Genomic DNA, 12,531 nt, shown 5'->3' with positions numbered 1-12,531 from the left:
TGTTATAGTGAATGGAGAGAGACTGGAATTGGTGAGAGAGTTCAAATACCTGGGAACAGCGATAGAAAAGAAAGGAAAATGTGCAAAAGAAGTGGAAAGTAGAATAACTCAAGGAAGAAAAATAGCTGGTGCTATGAAGGCCTTGATAAGAAACAAAGGCCTGAGTGTTTCAGTTGCACGAGGCTTACATGAAGGAATGTTAGTGCCAACTTTAACATATGGATGTGAGACTATGGTGTGGCATGAAAATGAAAAGTCAGGAGTGAGAGAAGTGGAGATGGGACTGCTAAGGAATGTATGTGGAGTACAGGGAGTGGATAGAATACAAAACACATGTAATGTGATTCGTGAAAGATGAAGAGTGAGGAAGTTTGTGGACACCAAAAGTGAGTGTACTAAGAGGGTATGGTCATGTTGGGAGAATGGATAACAACAGTGATGAAAAACGTATATCTGAGCGAATCTGAAGGAAGGAGGAGACAAGGTAGGCCAAGGAAAAGGTGGAGGAATGGTGGATGAGTGTGTGTGGAAGAGAGGTATGGAAGTTGGTGAGGCTAGGGGACTGACAAGAGATCGAGCTGGCTGGATGAATGTTGTGAGAAGAAGTGCATGATCAGGGATTTGGCACCCCTTTTAACGTGAAATAGTTCAGACTGACTCTATCACATACGTTTATGTGAAGCTACAGAATGTGGTGAAAGTTTCTGGCATATCAGACAGAGCCAGGATTCTGGGGGCTTTGGGAGGCTTGAATAATGAGGGAATGAGAGCATGGCCCATTGGACTGGGCAAACTTGGGCAGTCTGGAAATTGCTACTCCTCATCCTGCCCTAGGGTGGGAAAGGAGGTCCAGATGATGATGATGATGATGAAAAAAAGTAAATAAATATATAGGCAAAAATTTTCAATAGTGAGTCTCGTGATGATAAGTCAGCCTTCACTAATGGCATCCAAAGCCAAACATCAACATTATCAATAGGTTGGCTACAGTCAGAGTACTTACAAGAGATCCTCTTTAAATCAAGCAGTCTGTAACAAATTGCAACATTAATTCTGTGTTAGGAAGTTTTATATCACAAATACAAAAATATGACAAATACTGCACTTCGAACCATTTCTATGAAAAGCATTTTTTTCCTCTTTACCTGTCTAATGTAGACAGAGGGAAAAACTGTTGTCCATAGCAAACGCAATCTTTTTGTACAAGCTCCTTATATTACATAAATTTTTATCCTCCACCTTAATATGTAAGGGAAAGCTATTTTTGTAGTCACGTAAAACAGGTAAACAATATCAAAACAGATTGCAATTACATTACACTATCCTAACACATTTAATGACACTTCAGGGTGCAAGTATGGGTTCCAAATAACAACAATAAATATAAACAATACCTGGTGGACCATAAAGCAGGAGGCCCTTAACATGACTGATTCCCAGCTGCTCGGTGATTTCTGGGGGAAATACTCTAGAGGCAAATGCTCGCCTCAATATATGGACAAATTGCTCGTCCAGACCTCCAATCCCCATCTTTTGAAAGTCCCAATCTGCAGTGAACAAGCTTGTATGCGAAGAGCGTGCCTGAAGAATTAACCTCTACTTAGATAATTGTAAGTTTCAAGGTATTTTTCAACCTCCATAAAGAAATCTTTTTAATTTAATGTCTGATAAAGCTGGTAGACCAGTAGATTTATGTTACTGGTGAAATACTGCACTGTATAAATAGTACACAGTGATCCCTTGCTTATCGAGCACTTGGTTACTATGACTTTCGTTATCACTGCAAAAAATTTGCACTCCTGCCATAATTGCACACTTAGAAAAAAAAAATTATCATGGACCTGAGCTGGCCTCTGCTACCTATGACAGTCATCAGATATTGAGTTTGTCAGATTTGTTAGCAATTTTCCCCATAGTTTCTTAAGAAATAGTGAAGATGCATATCACCCCCACCCAAACCTCACAAACAGGTAAAGTAATTGTCTTTCTTCTCTTCCCCTTTCTAATTTTCTTTCACTTTTCCTCTTTTCTCTTTTTGTACTCACATTCCTCCTCCTGTTACTTCTATCCCTCTCTCATTCATTTTTGAATCACATCTAAAGGTTATAAAAGAAAACAACAAAAGAAAATTTAGTAAATGGGTGGTTCCACTTTCTTCTGCCTACAGGTGACTTTACATTCCCTCTTCTGTCTCTTTTCTTCATTCTTTCCCCTTCCTTCTGTGTATGGGTGACTCTACACTGAGTGACAAGCCAAATGGTTTCTTGTACACCAGGAAATCATTTACAGAGCTACTGTATGCTGGGTGGTAACCATATAACCAAATTATGTCACCTGGTGGTTTAGCAGGTAACTAACCCTTGGATTGTGAGCCACAGGCTGGGAAGCTTCCTGTTGCGAGCCACAGCTCAGCCGTGCATCACTGCTAACTACTCCACCCCTACACAAGCTTACGGCGCTACGCAAAGATGGAGAGAGAGAGAGAGAGAGAGAGAATTTTTTCTTTTCACCAGATGATGCCCTGGATGTTTATCTTCAAGTTTATAATAAACAAACACAAACTTTTTTCTTCATTTTTTGCGCACCACGGGGTGGGATAAAAAAAGGTAATTGCGAAATCCATGGGTTAAGGTGCAGGTTTATATCCAAGGGATGGTTGGGGTTTATTGCTCACGTAATGCCATTCAGGGATGAGTGAGGCTGGTCACTCTCATCTTAAATGTCAGGACCAGCATGCCTAGCCCTAGGTTCCTACGCTCCTCGTCGGGCAACACAGGATTGGATGATGGATGGATGGATGGGAAGTACACAAGACATTTGCATATTTCACCCTCTTATCACCTGCCTATGCCACACGAGATTTAGACCTCTGTGCGGCTGTCAGAAGGGATGCGCATTTTTGCTCGCCCTCCCTCTCTCTCCTTTCCTCTTTCTTTTCTTTAATGCTCCTGCTACTTGTATTCATCTCCCTTATTTATTTTTTTTAATCATATCCAAAGGGTATAAAAGAAAACAAGGAAAGAAAATTCAGTAAATGAGGAAATACAAAAGAAATTTGCATTCCTCACCCACTTCCTAAGAGACATTTATTTAAGCTCAGGTAGGTAATTTTGGCCTCTATCCAACTGGCAGAAGAATGTTTTTTTTTTTTTTTTCCTCTCTCTCTCTCTCTCTCTCTCTCTCCTTTACTGCTCCTCTTACTTCTAACTCTTTCTCTTATTCATCTTCAAGTCACAGCCAAAGGCTATAAGACATTAAAAATCAGGAAAAGAGGAAGTGCACAAGGGTTACCACAGTCTTGCTCTTTCCCTCTCTCATCTTACTTCTACCCCTCTTGCTTACTCATTTTTTAGTCACATCCAAAGGTAATAAAGGAAAACAATGAAAGAATATTCAGTAAAATTGGAAATACTATGCACAAGAAATCTGCATCCCTCACCCACTTACTGAGAGATGTTTACCTAAGCTCGGGATGGAGATTTTGGCGATTTTGGCCTCTATCTGACTGGCAGAAGAATGGTTTTGCACTGTCTGTCTGTCTCTCTCTTTCAGAACCCCTTGCCTCAAGCCTCCCAGTGGTATGCATTTCTTCTTTATTGTGCCCTTTTCATCACTATTAACCCAAGACGTCCCATCGACGTATGGGTACGTTGCAACATTTTGCATTTGCCAGTCCCGTCGATGTACTGGTACGTCGTGCAATTGCAAGGTCCCTAATTTGCACAATTTTCAATTTTCGCGTGTGATTTTTCGTACATATACACGGGACACCTTCTTCTATTCCTCAACAAGATGCCAAGCAGGGACAATGCCTTACACCGCATAACCTCCCCCCCCCCCATTGTCTTGGCAATTCACCTGTCACCAGGGACCTGGTGACATTCAGGGCCAGAGTGATTCCCCAATCGATGACAATGTGCAGGACAAAGTTTACATAGCATTAGAGGAAGAAACAGTCAGAAATGATGATCAGGTAATGTGGCAAAAGAAGGTCAGGAATGGTGATGAGTTAGTGAGTGAAACAATGCTTATAATGCCTATATTACTGTTTGAAAACCAATATACTCTCGTACTACATATAAATTCGTACCAAATAAATAAATAAATACCATTTTTGAGTGGTGTGGAATAGTTATCCTCCCATAGAACTCGTTTTCTTTGCAGCCAGCCTGATAGAAAACCCTGTAAGGTAAAGAGGTACTCCTACCTGTATCAAGTATTTTAAACCTCAGGTGAGCGATTTCTCTATGAATTTTCGATGTTTCTCACCAAAAGCAGAGGTTTTAGCCAAAAAAAAAAAGAAAATCCAAAAATGGTCGGGAGTGGGGGGTGTCGGAGGTGTGAAAGTGCTCGGGACGTGACGGGTTAACCAAACCATGCCTAAGTGTGTTTCTGATACTTAACATAAAATTATATATATATTTAGTGGGCATAAACTGACATTTAAGGGAAAATCTGTGTTGATGAGTAGGGTGCCTGGTACCAATTAAGATAAATCCCAAAGGTTTTGTGCTTTCATTATCTAGCAATTCTGTTATCACACACTTGGACTGGTACTAATATGTGTGATAACCAAGGGACCACAGTATTTTGCTACAACTATTACCTCCTTCCTAATTACCCCACCAGGAGGCATATGGGCCTGAGGTTAATCTACTCAGTCCTGACATTAAAGATGAGTGATCAATCACTAACCTCAAAGTGGCATTATGTCACTAATAAACCCCACTCACTAATGAGTTTTAAGCCTTTACGAACAACATCCACTTGGAGTGTTTTAATCATCTAGGCAAGTACTGGTAGAGGACACCATCAGGCAGAGGTACTGATATAATCAGGCAGCCAGTTATATGAATGTCCCTTACCTCCTGCCCAAAAAGGAGGATGCTGGACTGCAGAAGGGCACCTTGAGCCTGTTAACTATCAGGCTCACTTTCAGATGAACCTGGGGCAACAACAACCCACTTGACTAACAAGCATTTCACTGTTCTTTGTATAAATACTACTCAATCTGGAACTGACAATAAGTCTACTTGAGGTGACTATGTACCCTGGGTGGATGGAATTATCTTCAGCATTAATTCAGGAGTCAAACCTCTTCATATTTCCCAGCATCTTGCTGTGGGAATGGGCCCTGGTCCAACCCTAGCAAGGCAATGTCTACCACAAGGGGGTATTGGTTCCCTATGTGGTGTATATACTGTTCTGAACATGTACAATGATCCCACAGGGGCAGTTGTTTACCTGCGGCTGCCAAGTCTGTTCATCCATACAGATCAAGGTTATGCATCAACAACAATTACTGAATGTATTAAATGGTTTCTTGGTTTACAGGAAACCATCTGGTTTGTCACTCAGTGTAAAGCCACCTACGGATAGAACTATCTATCTATCCACAGCCAGGCACCACAATCCTGTAAGGGGTGGCCATTTGTCACTGAGTTAGTGGTTTTAGAGGGAGGGGCAATAACCCTCCGGCAACCCACTTGCTGACTCGTAAGGAACATGTATGGGCTAGTTATATGGTTACCATTTAGCACTGTTAATAGTTACCTGGCATACAGGAAACCATTAGGCTTCTTACTCAATGTAAAGCCACCTGAAAAGCAAAGAAAAGTAATAAAAAATGACAGGAAAGATGGGAGAAATCGGAAGAGAGGAGGGCATACACAGAAAAAGAATGATAAAAGTGAGGGAAGAAGTTGGCAGCATTACACGGTGAGTGGATGATGGCTGCCACCAACTACCACAAACGGATAGACCTATCTATCTATCTATTGCCAGACGCCTCAATCCCGTTTGGGGTGGCCACAAACAAATCGCCTCAAAGTCGCCCTGTCCCCCGCCATTTCACTGCCCTGCTCCCAACTCACACCCCCCTCTCTCATATACCTCTCCACCCCATTCCTCCATCTCATCCTCGGCCTCCCCCTCCCTCTTCCCCCCTCCACCTCACTCACATACACTCTCTTCGTCAGTCTTTCACCCTCCATCCTCTCCCCATGGCCAAACCACCTCAGTGTGTTCCTCATAACGCTTCCTATCACATCCACATCAACACCACAATGCTCCTTTATATTCTCATTCATCAGCCTGTCTCTCCATGTGACTCCACAGGCTCCTCTTAAATAACTCATTTCCACTGCTCTCACTCTTGACTTGTGTCCTTCCAACAACATCCAAGCTTCACTTCCATACATTAGAGTTGGTATCACAATACTGTCATGTAGTAACTTTTTCACTTCCATGCTCACTTCCCTGTTTCTTATCACTGCTTTCAAAGAACCAGCAACCTTTCTTCCCTGCTGTACCCTTTCAAGCACTTCACCCTCCAAACCTCCATCCTTACTCATCACACTACCCAAGTACTTAAACGTACTCACATTTTCCAATTCCTCACCATCCAACCTCGCTGTACATTCACTGACTTCACCTCTCTCAAAGACCATCACTTTACTCTTCCCTACATTCACCTTTAGATTCCGTTTCTTACACACTCTCCCAAACTCATCCACCAAGCCTTGCAGCTCCCCTTTGTCTTCACTCAACAACACAGTATCATCTGCAAACAACAGTACAGAGAGTTTCCAAACACTATCCTCTCTCACCAGGGCCACTCCAACATCCACTACCCTACCTTGTACTTCTTTTAGCCTTCGCACCATCGTATATACTCTTCACATCATTCAACAACTTCCCATTTACTCCATATATTCTTAACACTTTCCACAATCCTTGTCTATCCACCCTGTCATATGCTTTCTCCAAATCCATGAAAGCTGCATACAACTTCTTTTCCTTCTCTAGAAACTTTTCCACTAAAGATCTAAGAATGAAAATCTGATCTACACAACCTCTTCCCTTCCTAAACCTCCCTGTTCTTCTCCAACTAACTTCTCTGTTCTTTCTCTAACTCTGTCAATAAGTATCCTACCATACACTTTTCCTATTATACTAAGAAGACAAATGCCCCTATGATTACCACACACTTCTTTTTCCCCTTTTCCTTTGTACAAGGGAATAATTATACCTGACTTCCAATTCTCCGGGACTCTACCTTCCTCCCAGGCCAATCTGCACATCTTCCACATCCATTCTACTACTATCTCTCCCCCATGCTTCAGCATTTCACCACACACTCCATCAATTCCTGGGGCTTTCCCCGATTTAACTTTCTTCATTGCTTCCACAACTTCTATCCTACTGATTTCTTCCTGTCTTCTCACCTCCCTCCTCCTCCCAGCCATTCCCCAGCCACTTATACTCGCATTACTTCCATCCTCTACGTTCAACAATTCCTTAAAGTGTTCTCTCCATCTGCACACTTTTTCTCCCTTCTCCACTAGTAATCTACCATTTTTATCTTTCACTCCCCTGCTAACTTCACTTCCACCCTGTCTTACTCTTTTCACCTCTTTCCAGAACATTTTCTTACAGTCCCTCCACTCTACACTCAAATTCCTTCCAAATTCCTCATCCACTCTCTTCTTACTTTCTCTTACTAATCTTTTCACCTCTCTTTCTTTCTACATATAACTCTCTCTTCCGCCTCTCAACTTCTTCCACGCCCCTATTTCTCATCCATTCATTGTATGCTTTCTTCTTTTGTGCCACAGCCTGTTTCACCTCTTCAGTCCAGCACGCAGTTCCTTGCACCCCCCTCCGTCTTCTCTTCCTCCCACACACCACATCACATGCTTCACATATTTCTTCTGTAAATATCCTACACACACCTTCCACGTCTCCCATCTGCTCCAATTCATATTTGCCCAATCGTTCCTCCACTTCTCTCTTATACTCTGCCTTTTTCTCATCCACTTGTAACCTTTCCACTCTCCTTGCAACTACTCCTTCCTCTCGTCTTTCCTTTCTTCTATTCCTCCATCTTACTTGAATTCTAATTCTGGCCACCACCAAGTAGTGGTCAGAAAGTCCACTCCCCCAACCTCTATAAACTCTTGCATCCATTACACATCTTTGCATCCTTTCATCCACACACACATAATCAATCATTGCCTTCCTTTCATTCAGTTCACCACCCACCCTTCTCATCACTCGCCATGTATACCTGTGGATCATTTTATGCCTGAAGAGAGTATTGGCTATCACCAACCCCCTCCCAGCACAAATGTCCACTAACGCACTCCCATTCTCATCTATCTCAGCAGGCACACCCCACTCACCAACTATTCCATCCACCTTCACATTCCCAACTTTACCATTCATATCACCAATCAAAAACACTCTCTCATTCCTTCCAAACTTTTCCATGCACACTTCTACATTTGTCCAACCTACATCAAGTAAATGGATTATGGGCAGCCCCATCTACTGTACCTAACTATAATAGCTGTATGTGAGGAAGAAAATGCATGTTGAATTCTAATACATCATCTAAAACTATTCTGCTGCTGCATTTTCAAAGCCACTTCATTGTGATCCACTTACAACTAAACACTACCCGATTAATCCTTAACTATGCCTGAGCTCTGAATTTGTTTTACATCACTCTGGTAAGGTACTGTATTTCATCAAGCATTAAATTACTCTTCCAGTAGTATATTTCCATTTGTATGTCTACGATCTCTCTGAAGTTTAACCCCAAACGACGGGTGTCCTCATATGCTGTCCAAGGATACTTGGGCCAAAAAGATAGATGTCTGCCTATGCAGTCACACCCCCTTTCCCTCCATCCCCACCTCCCTACCACCCCCCACCTCCACCCCCATCCCCACCACAACCCCCCTTCCACCAACACCCCAATCCTCACCCCCCCACCAACACCCACCCCCACTCCTCCACCCCCTATCCCCACCCTCCTCCACCCTCACCCATCCCCATCCTATTTCCCCCACCTCCACCCCCACCCACCCCCATCATATTTCCCCCCCACCCCCCCACCCAGCCCCACTAATCACCCCCATCCACACCACCCCACCAACCCACCTCCACCTTCTCACCCCCCCTACAAACCCCTCATTACTGTATATCGCACCCGCTGATTATGCCCGTCCTGAGCATATGTCAAAACATTCCGATGCCCGTCTTTTAGGGGTTAAGACAGGGTGTCTTTTATTCAGGTGGTAGGTGGGAGCACTCACCATCCACTCACTCAATGTAGTGCTGCTCTCAGGTGACTGCCCTTTCCTCTCTTTGGTTCTTTCCTTCCTTCCTCTTCTGTCTTTCTTTCCTATATTCTTTCCTCTTCATTCTGTCCACAGGTGACTCTACACTTAGTGACAAGCCAAATGATTTCCTGTACACCAGGAAACCATTTACTACGCCGAGTAGTAATTATATAACCAACTTATGGCGCATGATGGTTTAGTGGGTAATTAGGGCTCCAGTCAGATTGAGCCTGTGTAGGTTTATAGCCAACGGGTGGTTGGGGTCTATTGCTCACGTAATGCCACTCAGGGATGAGCAAGGCTGGTCACTCTCATCTTGAATGTTAGGACCGACTTGCCAAGCCCCGAACTTCTACGCTCCTCATGGAGCATCACAGGATTAGATGATGTATGTATGTCTTTTATTCATACTCAGTTTATGAGAACTGTTAGCTCTTCCTTTTTTTTTTTTTTTTCCAGATCTAATCTTCTGGTAGTGGCTAAAGCAAGCTTTCAAAGTATCCCACCTATCCAATTAGTTTAGGAAAATGAAATACACATGAATACAAACACAATTCTACCTTTGCTTTTCCAGTAAGCATGATTGTGGAAGTCTCTCCCTTCTCGAATATGACTGATGAGTTTGGCTGAAGGACCCCATATTCCATCTTACGAGGAGGACTCTTCAAATGACCAGCTGCTAATGCCATTGGGTCAGCTCCTGTGTGTAAAAACTATGGGTGAGGAGAGGACAGCAGTAAAACTCATTATTTTTCTCTGATAAATGTCATCTTTGTATGTGAAGCAACTGATTTAATTCCTCAGAAGGTGGCTGGAAAATTTTTAAATCAAGCAATGCCACCAGTGCGAGCTAACTATCAACTTAATTTTCAATGTCCAGGGTATCAGAAAAATCTTAAGTCCCTACACCTTGAAGTGGGTAATATGGGAATGGCAATCACCATCTCTCACTTATAACAGCAAAACTCCAATATTCTACATAAAACAAATCCAAAGGCCTTCTAGAATTCTTATACAACACTTCCTGAACACTTTATTGCTTGATACTCACACACTGCCATCTTCCAATTTTTTTCAAATGAAATTTCAGATGAACAACAAATGGTGAACTGAGAAATCAGCTGAGTACTAGATGAACTGGTGATGTGAGGCAGCTGAGAAGACTGAAATGGTTCATGGTTTGGATATGTGGAGGGAATGGATGATAAAACTTGATTTATTAGTATGAATGTCGAACATACAGCACCAAGTATACCTAAAAAAAAATCTAATACTGAGGTCATACAAATTGATCTTAGGGTTAGGGTAAATAACACATGCTGACATTGATCAAGCACCTAGGAATATCAAGTGGAGAATGCCGACACAGACAAGCACACACAAGGTCTTTCAAACTGAATGATGGAATGAATCTGGTTCCATCTTCAGATTAGTCACTTAATGCAGAGATAACTTTCCTGCTACTTTCCATATACTCTTAACCACACTCATCATCATAAATATAATTTATATGCTGTCTTCATAAATAAATCCATCCATCCATCATCCAATCCTATGTTGCCCCATGAGAAGTGTAGGAGCCCAGGGATAGGCAAGTTGGTCCTGGCATTTAAGATGAGAGTGACCAGCCTCACTCATCCCTAAATGGCATTATGTGAGCAATAAACCCCAACCACCCCATTTGACATAAACCTACACAAGCTCAATCTGACTGGAGCACCTTAATTACCCACTAAACCATAAAAGCACAATAAACTAGATTCTGATAGAGAAATAGCAAAAATAGTATTTTAGTAAGATTGATAGCCAGGGAGTATAAGACTGAGCAAAAGATGGGGCGAGGGACAACTTTATGAAGTTGTTTTTGGTGTTCACAAACCCAGTCTGCCTGGCTGAGCAGACCCATTGACTGCAGGTACGCAACTGGTCCCATGGGTCATACCACAGATTCCCTACATTATGTTGTGCGTCTTACAGTGCCATGTGATGTCCTTTGCTCCATTATGTATGTTACATTAGGTTGTGTTGGCTATTCTACAAATAAGCACTTGTCATCTGTGATTCTACTCAACCCAAGTCTAAGCTGGGAAATGATGACGGACATGTGGTGTATTCGTCTAAGCCTTGCTAGGTGAACTCTGCCATCTCTGTTTAATGATACTTCTGAGGGGTGGATGTCAGGAAGAGGTAAAGGTACTACTGTTTTGATAGGGGTTGTACTGTCCTATGTGCAATACGAGTACCCGATGAAAGTGTTTCCTCATTGTTAATGCTGAAATGTCTGGAGGTAGGACATTGATAAAGAGGATCTGGTAAAGTTTACGTGCTAGCTGTATTGTACTATTGTTGTTGTTGCTGCTGCTGTTAACGCCTTAACCACAGGACGTCACTTTTGTGACGCTTGGGAGCAAGGGATCATACCGCAGGGTGTCACTTTTGCGATTCTGTGTTATTTTGAATTCGCCTGGGCTTTCAAGTGGTGGCTTGTATCATCTATCAGTACTGCCAATGTCCAACACTAGTCAGCACTCCTAATCTCATCTGTACTCCCATCCATGTTGACAATTTAGCCATTTCTCCTCATTCTTGACTCCCCTTCCTACCTCCCCTCCATTACCCTCTCCTCTCGCCTGCTCGGCCGTGCTATGCTAAGTAGATCTTCCCTGGAATTTTCCACTGATTTCATCCATTGAAATAAGCCCTATGCCCTATTCTTATACCAAATAATATATACCAAAAAGAAATAAGGTAAGTGAGAATGCCATACACCTGGAATTGGCTAATTATCATCTGACAACACCTCACGTGCACTCGTTCGCTAATTTTTGCTGTTTATTTCCCCTTGAAATATGCCGTATAATCTATTCTCGTAATAAAAATATATATAAGAAAGGAAGGGAGAAGCCTAAGTGATGTTTATATTCACCGGGAACTACCTAATTATTGCAGGCCACCACACTGTATTCTACGCTTAGTAAATCTTCCCTGGAATTTTCCACTGATTTCATCCATTGAAATAAGCCCTATGCCCTATTCTTATACCAAATAATATATACCGAAAAGAAATAAGGTAAGTGATAGTGCCACACACCTGGAATTGGCTAATTATCACCTGACAACACCTCACGTGCACTCGTTTGCTAATTTTCGCTGTTTATTTCCCCTTGAAATATGCCGTATAATCTATTCTCGTAATAAAAATATAAATAAGGAGGGAAGGGAGAAGCCTAAGTGATATTTACATTCACCTGGACCTACCTAATTTATAATGTAATGTCTAGATTTCCTGCCAATCATTTCATAGCTACATGTTAGCAGCTCTCACGAGGCTGACGTTGGGAGTAATGCATTTTCCCTAGGTAGGCCACCCCGGCCCACCAATATCTGTTTACTGTCGTCTTTC

General features: G+C 42.3%; 1 protein-coding gene across 1 annotated transcript in view; it reads right to left on the bottom strand.

The window, feature by feature from the left end:
- Nucleotides 1–12,531, bottom strand: part of LOC145400102 (vesicle-fusing ATPase 1-like) — a 61,739-nt gene that overhangs the window by 11,715 nt on the left and 37,493 nt on the right. The window contains exons 4-5 of the mRNA XM_080272611.1: nt 9,689–9,828; nt 1,395–1,581 (exon numbers count right to left, since the gene is read on the bottom strand). Coding sequence (XP_080128737.1) covers nt 1,395–1,581; nt 9,689–9,828 — 327 coding nt within the window. The remainder of the gene's footprint in view (nt 1–1,394; nt 1,582–9,688; nt 9,829–12,531) is intronic.

Source organism: Coenobita brevimanus, chromosome 51 (assembly GCF_032717465.1).
Source record: "Coenobita brevimanus isolate Jiangsu-jjx chromosome 51, ASM3271746v2, whole genome shotgun sequence".
In the NCBI taxonomy this organism is placed as follows: Eukaryota; Metazoa; Arthropoda; class Malacostraca; order Decapoda; family Coenobitidae; genus Coenobita; species Coenobita brevimanus.
Note: the sequence above shows the minus strand (reverse complement) of the source record. Positions and strands in the feature narration are given on the sequence as shown.